Source organism: Struthio camelus, chromosome 4 (genome assembly GCF_040807025.1).
Source record: "Struthio camelus isolate bStrCam1 chromosome 4, bStrCam1.hap1, whole genome shotgun sequence".
NCBI classification, from domain to species: domain Eukaryota; kingdom Metazoa; phylum Chordata; class Aves; order Struthioniformes; family Struthionidae; genus Struthio; species Struthio camelus.
Genome location: NC_090945.1, coordinates 42897392 through 42923479, shown reverse-complemented (window position 1 = coordinate 42923479; position 26088 = coordinate 42897392). Strand labels below are relative to the sequence as shown.

At 36.2% G+C, this 26088-nt stretch overlaps 1 protein-coding gene across 3 annotated transcripts in view; it reads left to right on the top strand.

Annotated features, from left to right (window-relative positions):
• Window positions 1-26088, top strand: part of MARCHF1 (membrane associated ring-CH-type finger 1) — a 241533-nt gene that overhangs the window by 178892 nt on the left and 36553 nt on the right. For 2 of the 3 annotated variants that reach the window (XM_068942414.1, XM_068942412.1), the window contains one exon: window positions 14539-14589. The exons of the other annotated variant lie outside the window; for it this stretch is intronic. In XM_068942414.1, the coding sequence (XP_068798515.1) occupies window positions 14539-14589 (51 nt within the window). The remainder of the gene's footprint in view (window positions 1-14538; window positions 14590-26088) is intronic. 3 annotated transcript variants of the gene reach the window in all.

The window sequence follows — 26088 nt, the reverse complement described above, 5'->3', positions numbered from 1 at the left end:
AAGTGCACTACAGGCTAAAAATCTAGAGCATTTATCACGCTGGAGACCCACTGTAGTGAAAAGAGAGAAAATACAGTATCCGTTTAGAAAATGGCAATAGTGTGTAATTCTATTTCACATTAGCTATTTTGACTAAGAGAAGCAGGATTCCATGGTGAGACCACAAAGAAAAGAATAAAATGGAATCAAACCTGCTTCATTGCTGCCTGCAGTAATGGAAAAAGACAAGCATATTAGCTGATACCTAAGACAGTAATTAGAGTGTTTCGTGAATAAGCAACTAAATAATTTCAGTGGTATTTTTAACAGTTAGTGCCTATGAAAACTGCCAAACATAAATATGTTGTTTAGGTCAGAAGCATATCAAGATCCTCTGAATATTGTCTGCAAATATTCAAGTAAATTACAGTGTCAGGATGCTACTCCCAAGCACATTAGTCTAAATTCTGTGCAGTAATTAACAGATATGAAGAAAATATATATAGTCTATTCTGTATTCTGGTAAGTAGCTATTTATAACCAATCTGGGAAAGTTTGGATTATTGTCTGTCCTAATCATGCCAAAGACTTTATTAGGCATGAAGGTCTGGTTGGGAGGAATTAACAACTTCCTACAATATCTTCACATTCTAGCTAATCGAGTATCTTGGAAGAGCTGTTTCTTATATTTTGGTTTTATTTTTCTGTTTGTTAATTTATTAGTCATACCTGCAATCAGAAATTGTGCGCTCAGCAATAAATTCTTTCCTTGCCTAAACTAGGATAGCTTACACTCTCTCCAAGATGGTCTCCCCATGGTCTCTTCTCCCCAGACTTCCTTCCTCTCTCCCACTTGGCGTTTCACTTGTCATCAGAGTTGTTTCCATTATAGCACAAAATCTGCTGGGAAAGCAGCAGTCAGTAATGGTGTGGTGTACTTGTCCATCTCTCAACACGTCTTTAGGACTAAATATGTAGGTCATGTCTGCCTGGGAATAAAAGACCTGTAAAAGGTCTCTGTTGTGAATATGTATGACTTGCTGGTTTAGTCTCTTAGACTAATAAATACATGTATGCTTTGTTCCGCGCTTCTTTTGACTTAGGTTACTGTAAGTGGAAAAGAGGATTAACATTTAGCCTTTTAATTAAGCACTAATATAGCTATGAAGAAAAAAAAAAAACAAAAACCCTTTTGTATGTTACTCCCTGACTGAATAAATTAATATATAGTAATAGGTAGGCATGTGAGTTTGAAGAATAAACGAGTGTAATTGTAGTTCCTCCAACATCCTTCCTCTGCTGAATGTACTGAAAATTTCAGGAGGAGGAGAAAAAAAAAGTTGTGGCCTAGATCCTGAACCTTGCTACCTTAAGATATTCCTGATGTAACTGAAATTAAAATCTAGTCTTTCTACTGGCAGCCCTTGAAAAGATTGAAGTAAATGACATATTTCTGGGTTCATGCAATAAAAAACTACTGAAACTAACTTTCTGTATGAGAAGACTCACAGTAACTTTAGAGATGCAAATCTGACAGAGCTTACCTGTAAATAAAATTCGTCATTTCTGTAATAGCGATCTGTGATACCGTACACTAAAAGCTTCATAGTAGGAAGATTTGTACTAACTTGATGATGGTTCTGCTCATTTATTAAAGATGCTGATCACCAGATCAAAGTATGTTCTCTGTCTCTAGTTTACGGTTGAAGCAGAGAAATAAGATTTGTGTGCACTTCAGTATTTTTTTTTGAAGCAGAGGGAAGTGGCAATGGACACTCTAACTGGAAGCTACCTGTTTCCTCCAAATTTGCTACTTGTTTTAGTCTGAAAAAATGTATCATTCCATGAGCTTCCAAATAGAGCTTTGTTAAAACGTATTTTTAAAGGAATTTTGCCCTTCAAGCACTTAAGTTTATATTTTGCTATTCTACTTAAAGGTGGAAGAGTTGGAATGTTCAAATTTATGTTGAAAATCACAAACTACCTAATCAACAAACTAATGGGTAAGCAGTTATGATAAGGCCAAAACTGTCTATTCACTTAACTATTAACCTCTGTTAATCTAGTGTTGAGATTTACTTTGGAATTTACAGAAAAGACAGGAAAGGTGGTGATAAACGTATTTGTGGAATCTATGCGCATCTCAGATTCAACTGGCCTGAAATTCCTGTATGTCCTGACTTTTATTATTTTCAATTGGCAGTTCTGGGGTTTCAGACATGCCAAGTCTGTAGGACTAAGAGCGGTGGTTCTTTGAATCTGGGCCTGTTGGTGGAGAATTAACTTTTTCAACTGATAACATTTCTGATTTTTCAGCTGCAGCCAATGGTAGCAATCACCTGGGTTCAACATAAACTCTCGTAATCCCACTTTTATCCAGTGTAAATATTTCGTGTGAGTTCTGCTAGTCTACTTGCAAGCACATTTCTGTTGTGCATGTGGACGTCCCGGAGATACAGGAATACTGAATACATGACGTAGTGTGAGCCAGGTATTTTCTCAGTCAGTTTTGTTGTTTCTCCAGGTCTGCTTCCATTATTTTTCCTTAACACTTAAATTAGCAAAATATTACTTAGCACTTAGGAGCATCCATGAATGGAAGTAATATTCTACTACTTTTGCCATAGGCTGCTGGAAAGATATTATAATATGATAAATGGTTCTAAGCTGAAATGTTTATTATTATGTTACTTATCTGTCTGTTTGACTCCAGTATTCACTCAGTATATTTACTGCGAGGATGGAGAAAATACTGTTCTAATTTCTACAAGTGTAAATCCAGTGAGGTAAAGAATAAGTAAACCTGTTTTTTTAATGTTTTATTAAGACACCTGGCAGCTTATTCTTGCAAACCACTAATCTATGCTTTGCCACTAGAACCTAATTTCTGTGGCTGATGTAGGTGCAACCAAATTATACTCCCAGTTTAGTGTTAACTTTCATGTTTTTCATATTGGTGGGACTCAAGAATTAGTCAGCATTAGCAATTACAGTTTGAGTTAGCTTGGGGTAGCAATTGTTGTATATATAATCCTTCAAAAAGTAGCTGGAGAAAAATGTAGCAATTACAACTTGCTGAACTCTAAAATGATAAAGAACAGCTAAGTGCAGCAGCAGCTTAATATTAAGGAGTGTACCCCATGGACAAGGACTTAATTACCTGAAGTTTTGTTCCTATTCTTGTTGCATTTGGAGAAGAGCAGATTTAAGGTGACTAATGAACCCAGTTGGCCAATGAGTATCGTAACATGGAGTTCTGAGAGGGAAAATAACTTGTTGTGGAGGTGAGGAAGAGGGGATGGGAGAGTTGAAGTACAAAGTGTGTTTTGAATTTTTATGCAAATATGACTAGTAATTTTTAACACAATGTATGAAATTGCATTTTGAAACTTCAGGTTTTTTAAGGAGTGCTGTTACAGAGCAATATTTTTAAGTACGTATTGCTCTGTTATAAAAACAGTTATGTGGAATGTCAATTTTCAGGATATCGTTTTATGTAAAAGAATACAGTGAAATCAAGGACTCTTGATTTACGCCAGCTGTGATTGTCGCGTTATTGTCGTCAGCACAGCTAGCCTGCGCCATGTGCTTTCTTATGGTGGTATACAAGGACCATATTATCAATATACTTTTTTTCTGGACTTCATTTTAACGTTGTTTAGCTCTTTTTTATTTTTATTTTTTATTCTGCTTCCTGTCCTGAGACAAAAAATGAAAGGTGGCATCTGTACTTTAAAGGATTCGGATATCTGGATATCCATTAGAGGATTTGGAAAAATGCTGTTTCCTCACGTTTTCCCTTTTGCTTGAAGTTTGAACTGAAGGGACAAGGGGGACATAAAACTTGTAGTCAGATAAAAGGTATGAAAAATGGTGATATGTGAACGTACAGCACATAACATAAGTAATGTTTTATAGCTCTGTTGTGATTAAGAAACTCTGACGTTGTGTATTTAATTAATCCTCTGTCCTTTGGTAAGTATTTGGCTATTAGATAAGTACTCGGCCACTTAGAGTCTTTTATCTCCGGTTTTAATTGACTGGAATCCAGCAGGTCACGATAACTGGCAGACAACAAAGTGGCCTTTGAATTCGAGCTTCTGAAAAAAAGTTAATTTGTCCTTTCAATTAAAGAATTTGGATGTATTGATACTTACTAGAGAGAAGGTGAATGCATATCATACTGCAGATTAAAAATTGAATGACATCATCCACAGTTATCCCTATGAATTCCTAGGTGCTACTACTTACAAGTATTTGCTGAAATTTGTATCCTGACCACCAGGAGTGTCCATACCAGTGAGGGCTATTGCAGGGACTAGATAGTCAGGATAGCCTGAAGGATGAGAGAAGGATCTCTCACATAAAAGAAAAATAAGGGGTATTTGGTAATTGAATTAACATTGATTGAAATTCAGCATGGTGATGAAAAGACCAAGTCTGCTCTTGGGACTTGCTCAGAATTTTATGGAAAAGTAGAGTTTCGTGACATACTGAGAGCTTTAGGAAGGAAACATTGTGGCTAGTTTACTAAAGTTGTATCAGTACATGATGGAATGATTAAACAGATCTTTAGAGATCTGAGATGAAAATACTGATACATCAGGCAGAAAAGGTATTGTTCCTTCACTTAATTGCTGCTCCACTTTCAGCAATTTAGTGTTCTAAATATGCTTGAAATGAGCCTGGGAGAGTCCTAGGTAGTTTAAATAATGTATTTCTTCTTCCCAAGCTAGTCATAAGCTACAGAGTTATATTCTGGCTTTTGTTCTCTGGTCTAATAAATCATTTTATGCAAAGGAGAATGGTTTTGGAAGCTGTTCACATCTGCCACCATCACAAGGGACAGCAAGTTCAGAGAATAATTTTCATGGACTTTTGGTGCCCTCACCTAAAATATGAGAAGTTTGAGTCTAAATCCCTTCAGACTGTGGAGGGAAGTGGTCCCACCTGTCACCAGTCCTAAATGAGTGCTCTGAGAAGTGGTCTGTTTACGCAAAGGTAATGTGCTATTGTGCTTTAGGAATGAGGTAAATTATTTCTTGTTAAGTCTGAGACATTTCTGACCATGACTGGAGATGGACTTTTAGGTGTCTGCGAATTTAACACCGAAAATTCTTTGTATGCCCAGGTCTTTATGGCAGATAAGCAATTTGAACAATTGGCACAATTTGAACATAAAGCTGTAAGGACTTAAAGCCATAAGAGTCAAATCCAAAGTGAATAGACAAAGGACCACCGACTGACTTCAGTGTTCTTGTAATAATTTGGGTCGAGAATATTTTAATTAAAATAAGTATTTATCCAAAAGGAAATTGCTTGTCTATACAATATAATATACTGTGTAATAACATTATGTGTGAATGATAACACCATTTAAGTATGCTTCAGTAAAATTTATTGTGTTGCATTTTTGTTCAGCATAGGAGAGAGGCAAAATGATCATTTGAGGTCATATTTAAGAGAATCTCTTTGAATTTCTTATTCCGTATGTCAGTCCCATTTAAGAAAGGTGACGCAGTGTGAAAGTAAGTGATAATTAAATAGTTGGTTTGTTTCACAGGAACATACTTGAAACTAAGAATACAATGCCATGTAAGTGTCACACCTAGGTAAAAATAATAAAACAAAGCTGAACTTCTGTCCTATATTAGGAGAACAGATTGACAAAGTAAAGCCTACAGACTGTTTATTATAGATGTATTTTATAAAGCAGTTTTCTCGGTTGGCCATGAGGTGCTTGTCTTGATTTTCCATAGCTGAGTAACACAAAGAAAAAAGGTATAAAAATAGCATTTGCAGTTTTCAAATACAAGGTATCTTTATCAGCAACAGCCGAACACAAAATCTCCCTTAGCAGGTCTCCAGCAATAGATGAATGTAAATCAAGTGTTAGTGCAATCATGCAGGTCGTTTATAATTGCAAGGTAATTTAGACATTAGCAACCAAGTAGCAGAAGGTAGTTTTGGCTTGGGGAAATCTATCACAAATTATATTGCTACCTGTTACAACTCAAGTGCTCTGATTAATGCAGTGAGATGCTAGAAGGAAATAGAACAGACTGTAGTTAGACATCTGTACAACAAAAAAACTTCCATATTTTTGTTGGAGTTTGCTGGCAAATGATGCTGGAACACAAGAACTTTGGGAAGGTGTTTATTGGCTCAAATTAGTTTCTAAATGTGGCAAGTAAATCTTCTGTAGACACTATGTGTCACAGAAGGTGGAGCCTTGAATATTATGGACAGTTCTCTGACTGAAAATTAACAATAATGAATCGATGCAATTACTATCCATCCCTGTAGATTACTCTTGACTTAAGGTTTTAGCTCTTTTAGATGCATATATGCACAGGGCTAATTTTACTTTTTATGTGCTTCCATATTTTGACATGATCAATCAGTGATATTTTTCTATATTTATTTTTCTCTCCTTTGCTTTCCTTTTGTATCGACCTTGTCCTGTTTTTTATTTTTGTAATCCCTTCTTCAGATTTAATTAATTAATATTATCCTGCTATGCATTTTTTTTATTTAATTGCATTTGCAAATAGTATTTCATCCACCTTGATCATATCAATGTGTGTCACTCAAGTATATACCACCGACTTTTTGATTTTTTAAATTATAGTCTTCCTAAGTTTTTTCCCCATGACTTTGAATAAAAAGGTGATGGCAGGTTTCAGCTATCCTTTATCCATCTTTGCAGCTTATAATTTTTAATTCTGTGCTCAGCTTTGGATAAAGACAGGAGTCATGTATGTGTCATTAGAGAGAAAAACACTGTTAGGAACTGTCATTTTGGCGGCCTTTGTTTTCCAAGGTACAAACTGCAGAGCAAAGGCAGCGAATTACGGTATGTTTTTTATGCAATGTGATTCTTGATGATTTCTTCACCAAACAGTTACTGAGCTAACAAGGAGAGATACTATTTTAGACATGTGTTTTTGCATACTCTGAATGATTTAGAACAACTACTAGAGAATAACCTTGAACTGAATGCTTGTGATTTTTCTTAAGGTTAAAGTAAGAGAAAGGATAAGTGAAACCTATTTAGTTTAAAAAAAACAATCTTGACAAATTGTCAGCCAGGTAATGAATTCAGCAGGTGAAACCTAGGAGCAAGAAGAGGTGCATGGAAATTTCATGTCTCTTTCAAAAATGAAAAAACCTATGGGAAATTAGCATCCTGGGTGAGGGGGAAACTTGTCGATATGGCTGGTAGATGTAGATTTAATGTCTGAATGTGTGTGTGTGTGTGTGTGTGTGTTCTTATTCACACTTGTTTATACAAATTCCCTTGATTCTCATTGGTATTTCATTAATTTGACACTTTGAACATAGAAATATACCGTACGTAGCTAAGTCAGGGTGTTTGAGCACGTTGCCTGCTCCAAATATACTTTCTGAAGGATGTTCTATCACTGAAGGATATCTATACTATTTGGGATATTTTTGATATGCTGGAAGTTCATAAAATAGCTTACCTGGGAAACTTCCCTTGTGGTACCTGTACAAGTGGTCAGACCTTGGGTCACTTGGGGCCTTGCCATGTTTTGTTGACTTGAATAAGGAAATATGGGATCTGCAGCAGCCAGGCTGGAGAACCCGGAGGACTGTTCTTCAGATCAGTGCCAAGATTTGGTCTTTTTTTGTGCCCAGTGAGGGAAGCGCCACTTCAGCTTCTGAACTGGATCAAATTACTCCTCTTCGTCTGTAGGGGCAGAAGGAAATTAGGGTCACTTCCAAACTTCAGTTCCTGGTTAAGCTAATTGCAGTAGGAACAAGTATGCTTTGCTCCAACAAAGCAAGAGGCACAATAATTGAGCAAGGCCCTTTGGCTGCTGCGTGTGGTTTCTGTGCCGTAAGATTCCAGCTCGCCGTCGTACGTTGATCTTCTGAAACCCTGGCCTTTTGTATTTTTTATTTTGTTCCTTTAACCTCATTCTCATTACTATTAGGCATTGCCAGAAATCATTTTCCAATAAAAGTTTCTGACTGTCTTCTTTTCTCTGAATCAGACAGTTACATAATACGTAATATCCATTTACTGAATTGTGTTGAACGTCGTTCCAGCTTTATCCTACTTTTGTTTGTAGTTTTTTCAAGGATTTATAGCATTTTTCACTTTAGCTAAGTATGATACAACAAAGTGATTTCTGACATTTGATTTGGAACTGTTACAGGAGTTGCGCTTACATGAGGTAAAGATGTGTTTCCACCTCCAAAGAGCCTAGAGTGTTCAGTATATGCTATTTTCTGACTGTGTTCTGTGAAGGCGTGTGCTGTGTTTCAAGGATGATTCAATACTGGAATTTTTTTAATGTAATGGTGTATTTATTCTGTTTTTAAAACAGTTTGACCCTGTACATCCATACTGTACAGAGAAAGTAGCTGAATGCTGTAAATGGAAATTATCTATACAAATGCAGGTAGAAGTATCACTGTGAAACCCTTATACTGTAACAGCAAGCATACTATTGAGTCATGTTGGCCTTTGATGAAAATTGCTCTGAGCTTCCTTAAACTGTAATTAGCATTTTCAAATCAAAAGAATACTGGACCAGATTCTGATATCTCTGTCATGCTTATTAGCAGCTTATGCTACAAATAAGCTGTTACATTGACTCCAGTGAGACTGATGTGGAGTAAGATAGTATAAGACGCGCGAGACAAGGAACATAGTCCACTAGAGATAGTGGTACAAGAGGCAGCATTAAGTAACAAAATATTATTATCTGTGTTACGCAGTTGGTGGCGTTATAAGTGGTATGTGTTCCGCGTAGAGGAAAAATGCTGAAGGAGAAAATTACCTGCTAACACGTTTATCTCTAAGCCTTATTGCAGTCGAAGAACCAGTGTGGGATTGGTACCATCCTGTTTGCTGCAAATCTGGCCACAGAGAGTATCCTTGTCGCAAAGTTAGTCACAGGCAAATTAGTCACAGACAAATAGAGCACCTTTGGATATACTTTTTGTGACAGTTCACCCAGTAGCCCACTCATAGCAAGGTTCCTTGGTGATTGCTATATAATTAATACTTCTCTACCCCCATACGTATCTGGAAAATATGCAACTTTTAGGGCACTAAAATTAATTCCTGTGTGTTGCACTGGATTAAATAGTCTCTTTCCACAGATCATAGCCAGAATGGCATGTTTGAAATGGTTCAGCATCCTTAGAAGCTTTATTTGTGACAATCAGCTGGTTTTGCACAGCTGTGCTTTACACCATTGACCTTCAGTCTGTTGAGATTAAACTTCTTCAAAGGCTTTTTATCTGGTGATCTTGTAGGTGGTTTGACACGGACGTTGAACTTCTTAGTGAATGAACTTCTTCAAATTTATCAGAGAAGTGAGTTCTTTGCTTACAAAAAAAGGGAAATAAAAATTTTTATATATTTTCAAATAAAGACTTAAATACTGATAATATTATATTTGATTTACTGGTATGATTCATTTATAACAGGAGTTCTATTGCTAACTATTGAATATTTAAAAGTAGAAAAAAGTTAGATAAAATATGTGAAAGCCCTGAAAATAATTCCACACATAATGAAAGATAACTGTCAATGTGCTGCTTTCCCAATATTGTTTTAGGGCTCAGATGTGCTTTGAGTTCTTTCCTGGACTCAAATTCCTCACATCAAAGCTTTTTAGAAATTGCCAATTACTGTTAGGATGCTATCACCAGCACCTGATTCTCCTCCCGGCCCTGTTCTGTTAGAAGACAGGTTATCCAAGTCCAGACCGGCCTAGAGGCATATTGTATGCCCTTATCACTAGTAACTCTGCCATTACCTTTTCGGTATATTTTTATTTCTTTATTTCTCGTAGCTTTTTCTAGATTTCTAGTGTGTTGAGTCCTGGTTCATAGACATAATGCATTTTTGAGTCACACTTTTTAATGTCTTTCCTATTTTATTCATTAAAGCAAAGCCCTCAGACATCATACTAGATTTCTTGCTGTCTCTACTGAAAGATGACCTTGAATAGGTTTATCAACTTTTCACTGAGATTTAAATTTAAGTGCCAATTATTTACTTTACTCTCATGGTAGAAAATGTTGCTTTCCTAATTATCTGTAATAAACCACATAGCTATGTCAGAAAAAAGCCGTTGGACAGGCCTTGTTATTTTCTAATGCAGTCTTGTATACTGCAGCTTAAGTAATTTGCTTTCTACGTAGTTATATTATAAATAAATACATAAATTCTTGTATTTGTTTTAATAATTTAGGACCAATCTGAGAAACTGGTAAATAGTTCTTGAGTAAGGTAACAATAGCTGTACTGTGGTAGATGATGCTATCCCGGCTCTGGCAATGGCCAGTAGCAGATAACTGGAAAAATAGTATATGTATTTATATATCTACACGTAAATACACACATATATAGATGGGTAGATGTTATGTGTATTTAGGTGTTTTGTTTATACATACATATATTCGTAGGATATAGTCTGAGTAAGATATGAATATATATAATGTATATTTGTATTATTTTGACATTATTGTTTTTGTTTTTGTTATTATTAGGAATTATTATTTTATTATTGTATTAGGTAGGGGTTGCATCTGCATCACAGTATATAATATCTCTATCTGAGTTGGCATTTTGAACCCAGCAGTCCTTTGGTATTCAAAACATTCTGGGTTCCTGTGTTCAATTATGCATGATGCACAGTAATTACTTGGTGTGTTTATGTGTTAATTAAATATGTGCATTGAAGTTTACATTTAGCAGTTTAAGCAAATGTTGCCTGTTTTGTGATTTTCAATCTTTCCATTTTCATATTAAGATACTGAAATGAGAATATTTAGTACACGCTTCAATTTTAATAATATTATTTCCTTCTCATTTTGTCAAGGTCTTTAAACTTCTGAGATCATCTGCGTTTCTGATAGCTAAGGCCTTAAAGTGAAAGCAATCTCTGCTCCTGTTAAGAATTTAGGAGAAGAAAGGGAGCTGAGAGGAAAGCTCCTGTATGGCTGGAATGCAAAACATGTTTGTTTAGCTTGTCTTGTGCTATATTTAAGAGACATTTCTTCCTGTGGTATGCTGTAGTATGATTTTGAGAAAAAGATCTGTTAGTCACAATAACATATAGAACTCTAAGGCTGAGAACGGTGTGAAGTGTTTGAAGTGAGTAGTTGGTAGCATACAGCAGCATCTTGCATCACTGGGATGCAAAGGCCAGAGCCTGGAAAAAAGGTAAGGAAGGCAAAATATTTCATGTAAGATTTTTTTGGTTTGGGGCGGGGAGTGGGTTGTGTGTGTGTGTGTGTGTGTGTGTGAGGAGTGTGTGGCATAAAAAGTTGCTTAAGATTTCCTTGTGAGTTGAGATACTGTGATTAGTTCTTGGCGCTATGTCCTCGAAGAGAAGAAAAACAACCTGCTAGCAAGCTGCCTGGGTTAACTAGAAGGATGAGCAGAGCCAGAGCAGAGAGAAGGCTGGTGCCAAAGGCAGCTGTCAGAGCACAGGGTAGCCAAAGGAAACAACCCACACAGATTAGTCCACTTAAAATGGGCTTTGCTGCCCAACAAGACTTAAAATCACTAACGGTGTGTGCGCAAATTAGTGCAAGTCATAACGTAACCAGCTCCTCTAACAGTTTCCTCTTCATCATGAGACACCAAACTGTTATGGTCATATTTTAGGAATTCGTAAATACTGCCTTGTTCCTCTACCCACCTGGAATTTTTCTCTCCGTTTAATAAAAATGGTGTTTGTTAGCAAAGTCAGTCACATTTGGAGGTTGGGGAAAGTTGTATCTCTGAGCATCAGCAAGTTTAATGGGCTTACGTTTAAGGGGGTCACTGCAAAAAACATCAGTTCAAGAACTCAGTCCCGTACCAAAATGAATTTTTAGGTGGTTTACTAACCAAAAAAAAGTTGTAATTCTTATATTCTTATTAATTCTTTCAACTCCTCATTACCACCAGTGTTGTTTTTCAGTCTGGTATGGTGGAACAGGGGCATGTAAAAAGTCACAAAAGGAGCAAAAGATTTTTACTGTTATGATAAAAGTTGAGTAATACTTGAAGCTGATGGATATAATTGTTCCATTCCTTTAAGTAATACAGTAATAAAGATTCCTTTAATAAAAAGTAAAGAAGGATCTTTTAGACAAAGTTAAAATATAGAAAACAGCAAACAAACTTTGTGAAACACTCTGTATGAGTTGGGCCATGGAAGCCTATGTATTTAACAGGGAACTAAAAAAGAAACCTAAAAAGTCATCATGGCCAGGAGGAGTCTTGGAAGGAGGTGTTTTGTTCTTATGTTTGCTGGAGAAGATGGAAGTTTGAGAATTTTAGGAAGAGATCTCTCTGAATATTTTGTTTCTGCTGTGCTGAAGGGCCAGGATTCTGTATGTATAAATTTAGGAAACTCAGTAAAGGAGGTCAAGAATAATAGGGGTAAACAAGACTTAACAGCTAAAAAAAAAAAAACAACACACTGGTAGATTGTAGCATTAAGCACTTCCTACTAGGAAGTGTTAATTTTAAAAAACGAACGCTAGTTTGGAATAAACTAATTGGAAGAACATGATAAGGCACGTGCCCAATGCACAAAAATAAGTATTGATGGTTTGAGCATACAGTTCTTTGGAAGTAGCCTTTTAAATATGAAATAATATTGAATATGCAGAAAACAGCATTTTTTTTAGATTTAGCAAATTCCTAGGGGAAATTTTCTTCAATTAAAAAAATTCCACTTTCTTTAAAAAAAAAAAGGAAAAAAAATCCTGAACGGTGTGAATATGTGATAAAGCATTAAAATAGAAGGACACCGACATTCTTTAAGGACTCATTTCAAGAGAGATTTTTCCTTAACTTCCTGTCCTTTCTTTATTTGAACAATGATGTGTCCCATGTGAACTTGAATGAAGAACTCTTATCTTCCATTTATATATGCTTATGTATTGCAACTTTTCATGTGTTTTATTTATGTGCCCTTCAGGATAAATCAAGATCACCTTGAAGTACCTGAACTCAGAAATTATGATGAAATTTTATTTTTTTTCTTGGCTTCCAAAAGTTGTAGAGTCACCATTCTTTCTCATGACTTAGACCATTCAGTGGATGAGCTAGTACTTTTCAGGGTTTGAATGCTAGGAATTTTCCGTTAGAAGGGTTCAAGAGCTTGTCACAAAAAAGTAAAGGAGATATGTGCCTTAGTGAAGAATAGATAATATAAGAAGCATATATAGCAGTAGTCAAGACACATGTTTTGAAAATAAATCTTTAATAACAAATTATTAAGAGATAGGACGGTAGAGTTCCAGAGTTCACTGCACTGTCAGAAAATTAGAAATATTTCTTTAGCCCAAGTGATGGAGGAAAAAGGTTGCATACTTTTAGCATGGCATGTCTTAACTATGGTCCCCATTCATAATTTCTAACTGTGAAAGGACAAGTAATTTCATGGGTCCATAACTTCTATTATTTTGAGGTCAAAGCAGAGCTGTTCTGAACATTGACCCAGAATATCCAAAGTATATTTTCTATGGACATAATTGAAGACATTCAGAAGTGCGTGTATTTAATGTTGACTAGAAAGGATAAGCATATATTAATTTATTAGCCATATTAACCTAAGCTACACTGGATAATACATCACAGAATTAATAGATGCGTCATAGAATACTTTAGGTTAGAAGGAATCCTCTGGTTCAGTTCCCTGTTCAAAGCAGAGCCAGCCTCAAGGACAAGATACAATAAATGAGTACCAGCTTGGGCAATTGTTTTTAAATCTTTCCTGGATAAGAAGAGGCTCTGACACACAAACCTGAAGGTGTTTAAGTCCTGAGAATTAACCAGTATGGTAGAATAAAGCGGAGAGTAACGTACGGTGAAGGAGTTCAGTCATACTGGTTTTTTGAGGGATGGAGCGTGTTGTGCTACCTAGTGCTAGTGAAGATAAAGCAAGAGGAGAGTTAGTGCTGTACCTTAACATTTGCAGTGCAAATGATTCACGGTGCTGAGGGATAGAACAAAAATATAAGCCACCTACAGTCTAAAGAGAGAGATACAATGGGCATATGAAACAGCAAACAGGTGTGAAACTTTCTCTAGAGACTAATAGGTTAATATGCAACTGGGTCTATTTTTCATGTGGTTGTGTTTACTGGGGTTGAGATCAAAGTAGCTGTTTTCATATAAAAATGGCAAAGTGTGTTTTCCTAGGTGTTTGTTGACCAATTACCTAAGTTATTTTGCTATCGCAAAACTGTTCTGTGCCAGAAATTATAAAGGAAATTTTAATTTCTAGACTAGACATGCATGTTAATGGCATAGGATATTTAGCCTGTTTTAACTGGCAGCGTCTATGTTATTTTGTAATTCTTTAAACAAAAGATAAGGAAAGATGGGACATCATAAAGTTGAAAGGCTTTTATTGACATGCATACAGGAAAGTATTAATATATATGTCTGTCTGAGAACTGAACAAAAACACAGAAAGAGAACTTAGTGCACTCACAATTACAGAAAGAGTTCAAATTCGTCTCAGAAGTTGAATTACACTTTTTTTTATGTCTGATTTTATTTTCCAGAATGACAAATCCCCAGGACGTTCCACAAGTAGATCAAGTAACATTTCAAAGGTATGTGGAATCTATTAACACATTTCCTTTTGTATAGAATTTAAAGTAAATTGAGCTTACTAAATACAATACAGTACCTTACTCCTATGTGCATATTCTGATTTTTTTAATAAACATCAGATTTTAAGTTTTTGTTGTCTAACATTTTAGCGTCCATGTAAAATCCATTTTCAAGTAGAAATATATGATTAATTATTACCTTAATATGTGAAATAAAAATAAGTAAATAACAGTTACCCCTTTTCCCCTGCTTTCCACAGCTGATTAATAACCTTAAAATACGCTGTCATTGACACCTTGGTTTAAGGCAGAATTACTGCTTGATTTCCCCCGCTCCACCCCACCCAAATGCTAACAGCTCTAATGCGTAAGCCCTATATACACGTCAGCATTTCTTGCCTTAATCTCTTTTCCAGGGGTTTACAGTTCACCAAAGCCAGGCTTTTTTATTCTGAAATAATTTCTGCAGCAATCAGTAGATGTGCATTTTAGAAAGGATGCCTGCAAGTTATAAGTAGTCCATTGGTTAGTAAGCAAGGTTTTCAGACATGCACCTAGCTTAATCTGTTTCTGATGTTGTGTGTTATGGCACAGCTTGTTCTTTTGGATGAGTTTCACTGTGTGAAGCTACCTACCAGTGAAGCTTTTTAAATGCTGAAAGATGCTTGTTTGGGAACTCAAGGTATCCGCTTCGTTTTGTGACTCAAAATGCGGTTTTGCAGAAAGGGAGGGTGTGTATGTGTGTACAGTTAGAGAAAGAAGCACTTGCCTTTTCAGATTAATATTGCACAGCACAAAGAAATAGTAACAAATACTCCATCCCAAAACAGTACTGGAAGTTTCTGGATGGTGTAAGCAACATACCAAAGGCAAGAGTTGAGTTCTGTGCAGGGATGGGTCCTGCGCACAATGAAAATTTTCATTGATATAAAAATCCAGTAAGCCTCGAAATATAAATTACAGTAATAAAAATGCATTGTTTTCATTTTACCTCTTTTACTGTTTGTATTTGCCTGTATGAATAGGCTTAAAAGGGTTAAATTGAGAGTTGCATTTGCACCATTTCTGTGTATTTGTGTATGTGAGGATGCAGCTCCTGGTCTAGAGCCGGAGAGGATATTTCTTGCTGTCAGTGGCCTTTGTACCACCATTTGTGAAACTGAACATACCAAAGAGTCTGCAAGTACAGATTTGTATTTCACAATTCTCTTAAGTTGTTTATTCATTCAGAGGCTGTGTTAGCACTGGAAAGGATACCTGAGGCTTCGAGAATCCGCTTAGGCAATTTTATGTACTAGGATGTTTCTCAGTCATTTGGTATTACAGATTAAATTGGACTGTTGAACATTAAATGTGTCTGATCCAGACATAATGAAAAGGAATACATTTGTTTTAGTTTGTCATCTACCAGCTACTGATTATTATATGCCAGACACTAATCATTATATACCTGTTGAATTTATAGTTTTAAAATCTGACTTTTACTAGAGGGGAAAAAAAAATCAATGCTTAAATTTTGCAATTCACTTTTGATATTCAGTGAGAGTGCAGAAATTTGATACGCTGTGAAGACTTTGCTTATCTTACCTATATGTTTCTGATACAAATTTCAGGAATAAACTCTTTTAGGTAAATGAGAAAAGTTACAATATTTAGATATGATTTCAATACGTAATTATTTGCAAAGTCCACTGTAATACATGAATGTAAACAGAATGTCTGGCCAATGTGTGCCTATACATGTACTATTATAAAATCAGGCCAACTGGAATTTTTTCAAATTATTTTCATATAACTATTATGTAGCTGTAACTATGAAAGATACAATTTTTTGACATAAGGCATATCCATAGAGCAGGACTAAAGCAAAATTCTACACTGTCACTTTCAACTGACTCAGCACTAACTGGATAATTTTTTTTATTTGTGGGTACATGAGCAGTGAAAATTGTTGAGAGTGGTAAGGCTGTAGCTCCCACTGTCCCTTCTCTGTCTGTAAAACGCTGCTACCAGTACACATCTCGCTCTTGGTGCTTGGCACCAGCACCGTTTTGTTCAGTGGGCAGGAGGGATGGAGTGTTTCTTCAAACTAATTTGCTCATCCATCTGTGTCTTCTTTTCTAGCTCATTACCGAAATATTGAGAAACCCACTTGTTTGGTAACCACTGAGTTAATTGCAGGTTTTTTTCAGTAACCTCTCACAATTTTATGCTCTTAATCTTCCATACTTTACCCGCTTCTGTCTGCTTGTTTCCTGGTAGCATTGACACACAGTCAGCTATGGCTATCTTCAGTGAATATCCATCTGGGATATTAGATCATAACTTCAGCCTATAAGTCATTAAAACTCACCTGGGATTCTAGGAGCAACTACTTCAATGGGTTGATGGTCTTTCCAAGCAGAGGCACTTCTAGGAATAGTCTGGATTTTTCCTGTAGAATCAATAAATCAATAACTAGGTCTTCTTGCCTCCTGCCCTGCTGGCATTGGGAATAATAGATGATACAGATCATATTGATCTGTATTTCATATTATCACGCAGTGGCAAAGTGGAGGCCTACTTACTTAATATGGCTTTCAAAATCTATCTACATATAAATACAAATATAGAAATATTAGAAATGTGAGTTGCGAACTAGCCTTGCTCTTATGTTATTTATTTATTTGTTATTTGTTTGTTTATTTATTTATTTATTTATTAATCCTCCCCTTAGACTTTCTTCTCTCATTCCCACCTGTTTTCCATGGTGCTGGTAGTAAAGGCAACTCTGTTACTCTTTGTAGGAAGTAATCTTAGGCACTGTTCTGCATTTCAGAATTAGATGGGTTTTTTAATCTAGGTTTATTTGAAATATAAGTAAATTAAAGACTTACTTTGTTCATTAGCTCTTCGCTCCGGGTTAGTTCTCTGAATCGTATCTTTTCTCTGTAAATGTTTAATGTCTTCCTAAGTGTGTGAATGATTTAAGGAGAATGGTAGTATGATAAGGATCTGGTAGATTCCTTTCTTTCCACTGTGGTTAACCAGTGGAACAAATCTTGTGTTTGAAATACAGTCCATAGAGGTTATGCTTATATGTGTTTGTGAGGCTGTCTGGTTATGTTAAAATGCTTTCTGGAAGAAATGTTTCTAACACATTATAATTATCTTTCTGCATGTTAATTATGATTCAGGAGCTCCTTAGAGAAGGATGCTCTCTCTGCAGTACGATTTGAAATTCTCCGATGGGAACTTTGGGCTTATTTTCCAGGGAAGCGAAATTCAGACTTGAAGCAAATTGCCTGATTTTTGTTTTGGCTCAATTGCTTCTCAAAAGCCTGGAGCAGGTGTTAGAACACTTGTTATTTACGAGTCTGCAAAGCATCTATCTAATAAAACTCAGCTGAGTTACGTCAGGAAAAAGTGAGTTGATCGCTTTGTAATATTCCGTATGATAATATTCATTGGGCTAATTTAGAATATGAAGAATAACAGAGAAAGAAAAGGAGGAAACAATGAATTTGTTTATCTCCACCTTATTCAGTTTCTTTACTGTTTTCTTATGTGAGGTCAGGCTCTTCTCAGTAAGTTATAAATGAAAACCGAAAGGCACCAGCATGTCAAAGAAGTGCTTACTAAAATTTTAGGTAAAATACTTATTGATGCCCATTCATTGATTGTTGATTTGAAGTGCTCGATTTGAGATTTTGAAATATAATTTAGAAACAGTTTTAGAGGAATATTTGAAATTACTGATTATACAGTTAGGCATATATTAGTTTTCTGGTACAGCATTATGTTCTGTTTTTGCAATTATGATGCAGAATTCATTCAATTTAAATGTTGGACTTTCTATTTTATCCGTTTGAATTCAAGTATAGAATTTTATTTCCTCTCGTTCATTAGAATGGAATATTCTTTCATATGGATTTTCATGTTCTTTAATTTTCATCTTCTATCAGTGTGAGGTGGGCGTATGAAAAGTACTATATCACAGTTTGGGTGATCTACCCAACCTGAAGCAGAATTCAGTATTAGGTACTATGCATTTTTAATGGGTAAATATGCCACCATATCTTCAGCAGTGACACCAGTACAGAATGCATAAAACCTTGTATCCAAATTATAATAAGCACCAATGACAGGTTTTAGGGTGGTAAAGGCATAAAGCATCATCAATGTTCCTTTAAAAAAAAAAGTTTGTATCATGTATTTTCGTAGCCTCACATAGGATTGCTGCATCTCGCAGTTAACTGTTGTATGATTGAGTCCTAATGAGTAAAGAAAATTGTTTGACCCCTTACTTTCTGGGACAGGGGACTGCACAGCTACCAGTTGATCAGCATTTGTTATTCTTACTATGTTTTGCCAATCTCCCACTAATCGTATATGGCAATTCTCTTCCAGATTGCTATGGATTTTTTTTTTCCATGCTATGTAGTTCCATCATTTCAAAGCATAACTCTTAGTTTGCTGTAATGGACTTTGTTTAAAGAATATGAATATAATACTGTATATCATCAGAGCTGAGAGAAAACTTAGAGCTTTCAAAAAAGACAAAAAGAACAAACAAGTTGTTAGTCTTGTAAACTGTAAACTGCTAGTCTTCAAAAGCACTGTTACATTGAATAATATTGTGTATACAAAACCAGCATTAAAATTTGAGTGTAAAAGTTATCTTAGTCACCTAAATGATGCCTCTTGCTCGTAAACAGAATCATTAATATCAAAGGTGAAGACTTTGATAACCTGGCACTTAACTCTCATTATGATTCTATTACTGTGAAAAAACAACAGTACAAAGTAAACAAGTTAGTAGAAAAATATTTTGTTCATCAAAATATAGAACAGAGGAAGGCAAAAGCTAGAACTAGCTTTTAATGGCATAAAAATTATTGCTGCTTTCTTTTTTCTTAGCTATAAATGCTAGGTTTCTTTGCCCAGATAATACTTTCTGGTTGTCCATAGAATTTATTCTTTATTTACAATAATTTTAACAAAGTGCATGAAAGCAGAATTCACCTACATTTGCCTGAAATTTGAACTTCTAAATATAATTTTATTAAATGTGTCTTAGTTTCAGTGGACAACCAGTACAGGTTAATGCAGGTTCAATTTCTTGGATACACTTGATCTGTTTTAAACTAGTGTCCTAATAAAAGAGAATGCATACAAAAATATGATGTAATCTTTTGTATAGATTCTGTTTTGTTAGTTGGAGTTCTTACCAATAGCTTGTGCTGACTATACTTACACATGTCACATCAGCACCTGCCTAGACAAAATTGCATATACATTTGAAAAGTGTTATGTCCTACGAATTTTGTATGTGTTTATACGAGTGTACCTTGTGCTGGTGTCATATTTCCAGTTCTGCAGAAATAGAGGTGATAGTGGGTACTTATTAATTTCAGTCCTATCATATGACATTCAGTGTCATACAGGTGAAGCAGTTTTGATTTCTCCCCACTAAACAAGGTATTCAAGCTTTGACATATGTTTAATGTTCATTTTTCAACACAAATTATGATACTCTGTAACATAGCTACTCCATACATACTCCTGGAAATTTTTATGTGACTTTTTTTTTTTCATTGTGGTACTCAATAGTGTATTTCAAGTCTTTGTCCTAAGAAGAATCCAGTTAAGCAGACTGATGCACTGATACAGAATTACTTTTTGCTATAGTCTGAAGTTCCATGCATTTCATAAAAATATAGTGCCTACTGTTTTTCGTGATGATGTGTTGTCAGGGTTTCACTGCCTTTTGGCTTAGTCTGCGTGCAGCTCTTTTGCTCTGTGGCATTTAGGTTTGTCTCTTTCTTAGGACTGGAATAAATAAATATTGAATACACAGCAGAGTAGGTTTGTTCAATTGTATCAATTGATATCCTCACAGATGGGAGTTTATTCAGTCTATGTCCTGTATAGTCCACCCGACCAAAGAATGGTGTGTGTGTGTGCACTCACATACCTATGCACTTGCAGGAGAATAGTGGGAATGCCATATGATTGAAAATTGTTTAGCGTGTGAAAATATTTTGAAGCTTTAAATCCTACAAATAGAAGGGTATGTTGGAATATATGCCACTTTTGGAATAGAAAGTCTAAAGGATGTCCTCTGAATACTGATAGCGAGTGCCTTTAGAATTGAAATACTACAAAATCTGGTAAAAAAAGAAGGTGTGTTTGTCGTGCTTCACCTTTCTTCAGGCTACGTTTGCATCTGTCTCCTTTCAGACACTCAAGAGCTGCTGGTTTCAGGACTCTGCACCTTTTGCATACAGACTAGCACATGCTTGTTTTCAATTGCCTAAGTTGTTGACTCAAGGAGAAGCGTATGCTTTTCTAGGAACTAGATAACATCTTTATTAACAAAGTGATAATGCCTAGAAAGATGCATCCTGAAGAGTTTGGAGAGAATAGTAAATCAAAAATATTGCATTTGCTGCAACGCAAAGACATTTGCAAACTGTAATCCACCCAATAATTCAAAGCTTAGTTACCAATGCTTCTAAGCTTATAGGAAGAGTGGAATTTTCCACTAGGAAATAGACCTCTTCCTTCAAAATATAAAGGTTAACATAGCTCAGTAAGACAGAAGGAGAGAAATCTTACAAAAGATCATTAAATCTAAAAGTCAGAGTTGTAATTGGTTTTGTTAGTTTCATTTTTTAAATAGCAGGATACATTTGTCCACTTTGCTGAACAATAAACCTGCTTTAGCGATTGAGAGTTCAAATCATTTTATAATATGTTCATACTCATTTTCAAAGGTGATGAACAATACTGTTCAGCAGAATTGTAAGTATATTTCCTCTCCTTCCTTCTGTGTTACTTTTCAACTTTTATGCCTTCTCTTCAGGGGTGGTGGGAGGAGAGGAAAGAGGGCAGGAGAGAAATAAAATGTTTTGGGAGGAAACATGCAAGAAAAAACCCCTCACCATGACAGAAAATGTGATAGAAATCAAGTTACCAGTTCATTTAATGGTCAGTGGATAGCCATCAATCATACGGTAACAACTTCTAGATCTGAGCTTCAAGCAGTAAGATATACCTACATGCAGACTGAGATGTGAACATGGGTAATTCCCACCATGTTTTTGATCTTCTTAGACCTGAGAAATTATCCAATAAAAGTTTAATTAAAGACTGATGTTTTCCATATAAACTTATGTTTTTGACAAACCAGGATTTTTAGATGAAAATATTCAGACTGGATCTCCTGCTGAGCTTATTACCACTTGAAGATTAATTACATGCAAACTGCTATAATTTTCCTCTATCCGTTCCTTGGTGTACCGTTATTTTAATAGGTTGTAGAGTTTCAGCTGTTTGACTACGTCAGCTGGTAGGATCTGGAGGATTCTGCGAGGCATCACTGCTATAAAGCATACGTACTACAAGAACAAAAGCATTAGTCACGCTGCCTATCTGCTCTACCTTCTCTCGGTTTTTATGTGATTTTCTACTTTAACAGTGCTTAGGCTGAGGAACTTTTGGAAATGCCAGTGGCCTTCCCTATTCAGGACAGAGGCGTTAGAGGATTCATCAGCTTTTCTGTTGGTATCTGTGAGACTATTTTATGTCAGCTATGTATTACATCCGGTTTGTTATTTTAAAGCTTAACTGCATTCAGATATGAATGGTTTGTATGTGTGAAACATATTTTTACTGAGCATTTCTTTCGGGTAGAAGTAAAGTCCTTCTTTCCTCTTAAAAGGAGCACAGAATGACTCATGCCTGGACTAGCTTGAAGATGCAGTGTTAAGCATTAGTTGGTCAGAGATGACTCATTTTTTGTTGTTATCTGGAAAATCTGACAGATTGTCAACATCAAAGTAAAGACAGAATTAATTGTTCATAGGAAATTCTTATTTTCTTTGTCAGTTGCACTTCATTCTGTCCCCCATTTCTGTCTTTGGTGCAATCTTTTAACATGGACGTGTCTGTGTGATAGCAGCATCCCCTTGTGCCAGATAAATGATTATCTCGGCTGTCCTGAAAACTGTATTTTTTGGCAGCGTTCTGTTTGAAAAGCATGCTCTCAGCTCCTGTTGAACATATTGAAAATAATTATGAATGAAATACCCTGACATGTCTGTTAATTGAATTGCATATCCTTGACGAGAGAGTTCATTTAAACTGGCCGAGACAGCAGAAGGGGGTGACTAGGGAATCTATACTAACAACACTTTTGAAATGCCAGACCTAATCAGCTGGTGTTAGCGTTATCCCTCAAGCATCTTCCTTGTGTTGATGTCATAGAGAAATGAGTTGCCTTGCTTATAAATGGATTGTCAGACAACTTTATTTTGAATTACCATGTTTAATTGTGCTACTGATATGATTTGCTGTGGTAAAATTAGTGCAGCTCTTGTTTAGTTTTCTGATATCAGTGAGTTGTACACTATAGCTCTCTGAAACAGGTACCCATTCAAGGAGTACTATTTTTAAAATAATTCATTATTCAGCCTGCCAAGCGGAATTGGAGTCCACAGAATTAGTCTGATCCCCCTATTCAATAAATACAGGACCTCAAAATATTCAATGTGTTAAGCAGGATATTACAGCAATAAAATCTGTGTGCTTGAGATTGTTTCTAACATCTGTTGTATATACAGTCCCATAAGAGCTTGTTATCTGCGTTGATATGCTATGAGCAGAATGTATTGAAATGATTGTGTTTTCAGTTTGTCAAAGATGCCTATAAAATAAACTTGATGGAAATTATAGGAGTTAGTATTTTGTTTCTGAAGCTAGCAATAAAGATGATTAAAAATAATAGAAAACTTATATTATGAGCAGAGATAATGGACTTGCTCAATGTTGTATTTTCTGGAGATACAATACAGCAGAGACTCCAAGCAGGCACCAACTGAACTAACCTGGGCCGTGTGCAGTGCTGTGCTTGCGTTAATCAGCCCACTCTGCTGGTGAGATGAAGTGTAATACTATACTGAGACACCTATATACAGTCTAGGATTTAGCCTAGTGCTGTGCTCTGTAAATATATCAATTCACTAAATGCTACTTCAGATATCTTCACTGTGACTCTAGATTTACCGGTGTATACGTTTCTTAAGAGAGTTTGGGTTGTTTAGCTTAGAGAGGAGAAGGTTAAGAGAGAATATTAGAGAAAGAAATGAGGTAAGCTCCGAGGCAGCACTGGCAGCAGAACAAAGAGATCCAGTTTATACTGACAGAACATAGAGTGAAAATGGGAAGAGACTTGGGAATAAAGTTCTGGAATAGGCTTCCAGTGAAATTAGAATTTACAAGTTTGTAAGCGTTCTTGACTAACTTCATGAATGATTATATTTGTATGACATGTGATGCCAGGGACAGACTTGACGTTAACTGGTCCTTCCACTCTTACTAAGCTACAGAGATAACCCTGCAGTTACTTACAGAATAAGGAATATGTGCAAGCAGCTTTGTGGAGATGGCCCTTGAGTGCCTATGCAGAATGTGGTTTGCAGGCCTACAGTATTAATCGACCTGAATCAGGCACGAAGGGACTCTTTTTTCCATAAGTAAATATTAGAAAATGAGTGCCAGGAACACTAACTTTCTCAGTTTTAGAAACCACTCCATCAGTTCATTTTAGCATTAAAAGTTATGTGAAAGTAGTTAAAATTTGAACTTAAAAGTTGTAGAAACCTTTTCAATGAAACACCATCAGAGATGAGAATCTGAATCTTGTGTGTACCTTGGGATGCTGGGAGTTTCTTGCTTTGTTTTTGAGGATTTACCTCGTATATAGGCTTTGTGTCTGCCCAGATGTCAGGTTTGCCCCAGCATGGATTAAACAAACAAATAAACTTTTTTTTTTTTTTTTAAGGAATTGAAGGGAATGGTTTCATAAGAAAGTAAACCTTCCCCTGGGGTACTTGCAGCTGGGCATGTTACTAACATCGTTAGGCGGGTGCAGGAGAAGTAGGAAGTGAATTTGACTGAAGAGGGCTGAAACAGTCCAGGCTTCTTTACAGCTGAGAGTGAAATATAAGATTTGAGCAACCAAATTTGTAATGTAGTTATTATCTTAAAATAATTAGATTTGACTCTATCTCCAACCCCAAGTAGTAAGTGTAAAAGCTTTTCAAACTATTTATTTTAATCTTGGCTTGATTCCAACCCTCTTAAGCGTCGTCTAGCTCACTTCCTGCTTTTATGGCTGTGGGAAGCTTCTTGAACGTATGCAGACTTGCTGCGCAGTTACTGTGCCACTTCAGCCGCTCTCGTTCCTTCAAAAGGTAATGATGTGGCAAGGCGAAAGAAACTTTGCCCTTATGCCATGGAGATACCCAACCGCCATTTAAGAGCAAGCCTAGCCTGTGGTGTGCGCCGACCCTGAAAGAAGCAATGGTACAGTCCTGCAGCTGCGAGGGAGGGGGAAGGGGAAAAAAAAAAAAGGAACCAGTCACGAGGGATGAATTCGGTGGCCCGCACTCACCCCAGGGGCTGGGTTTCTTCAGAAGTCCTTCATCTGCTGTGGGGTCTGGAGGGATCTTTTCTCAAGTATCAGCAGCATGTAGCCCAACAGCATGGGTGCTGCTGATGTCTGCATCTTTCCCCTGGTAGTAACCATCAAGTAGCTGTGCAACCTGCCTAAGGTATGCCTGCTCACTTAAAACTGATCACCGAGGTTGAGAGGGAAAAAGTTCATGTGCCCAAACATACATATCCCATCTGTTTCTAATTCACATTCCCTTACATAACATGTAATTGAAATAATGCCTTTTGTAGAAAAAAAAATAAAATGCAAACAATTTTTCTTACTGGTGTTTGTACTTTTTCCTCACATTAGATTGCAGACGCTCTACTGTTCATCCTCTGCCTCATGGAGCCAGCCAGCTACTGAAAAGCCATTTGAACATAAGGATTGTGCACAAATGCTTTTTCAGTTTAATTTCTTGTGTTAGCTGAATTTTCATACCGCCAGATTTCATTTACTGAGACTAGTAGTAGAGAATTAGTAAAAGTTTTGGTGTTGTGATAGTAGCAAATTGAGAAGGAGAAAGCAGTGCTTGAACTCCTAGAGTCAGAAGATTTTGATGCAAAAACCCTGTTTCTAAGTCTCATCTGATCTCCCATTAGAAACAAAAATACATATAATATTGACTAATGGTTCCAAAGGATCTAGGCATGAAATAGAGTAGATATGAGGAACCTTGGATTAAAATGAAGTGTCAGCAGATGGTTGCTGCGTTTGCCTATATTTACTTGTGCTATTAATTCTTGATTTTTTCATACTGACACCACAAAAATGTGACTGTGAAAGGTGAGCTAGGAATAATTTCAGTTATGGATTCTATATGCAATTTGATTTGATTTATTAGTACAAAAGGTTGGGATGACAGCCTTTGTATCTTTGTATTATTTCTACTTTGTAGCTTTGTACTGTTGCCTTGTATTCATTCTTCCCATGCATATGGTCTGTGCATTGTGAAACTCTTTAGGCTTATAGTATTTGGTCTCCCTTTGGCAGTGGTGCTCCCCATGGGATAGAGTTGC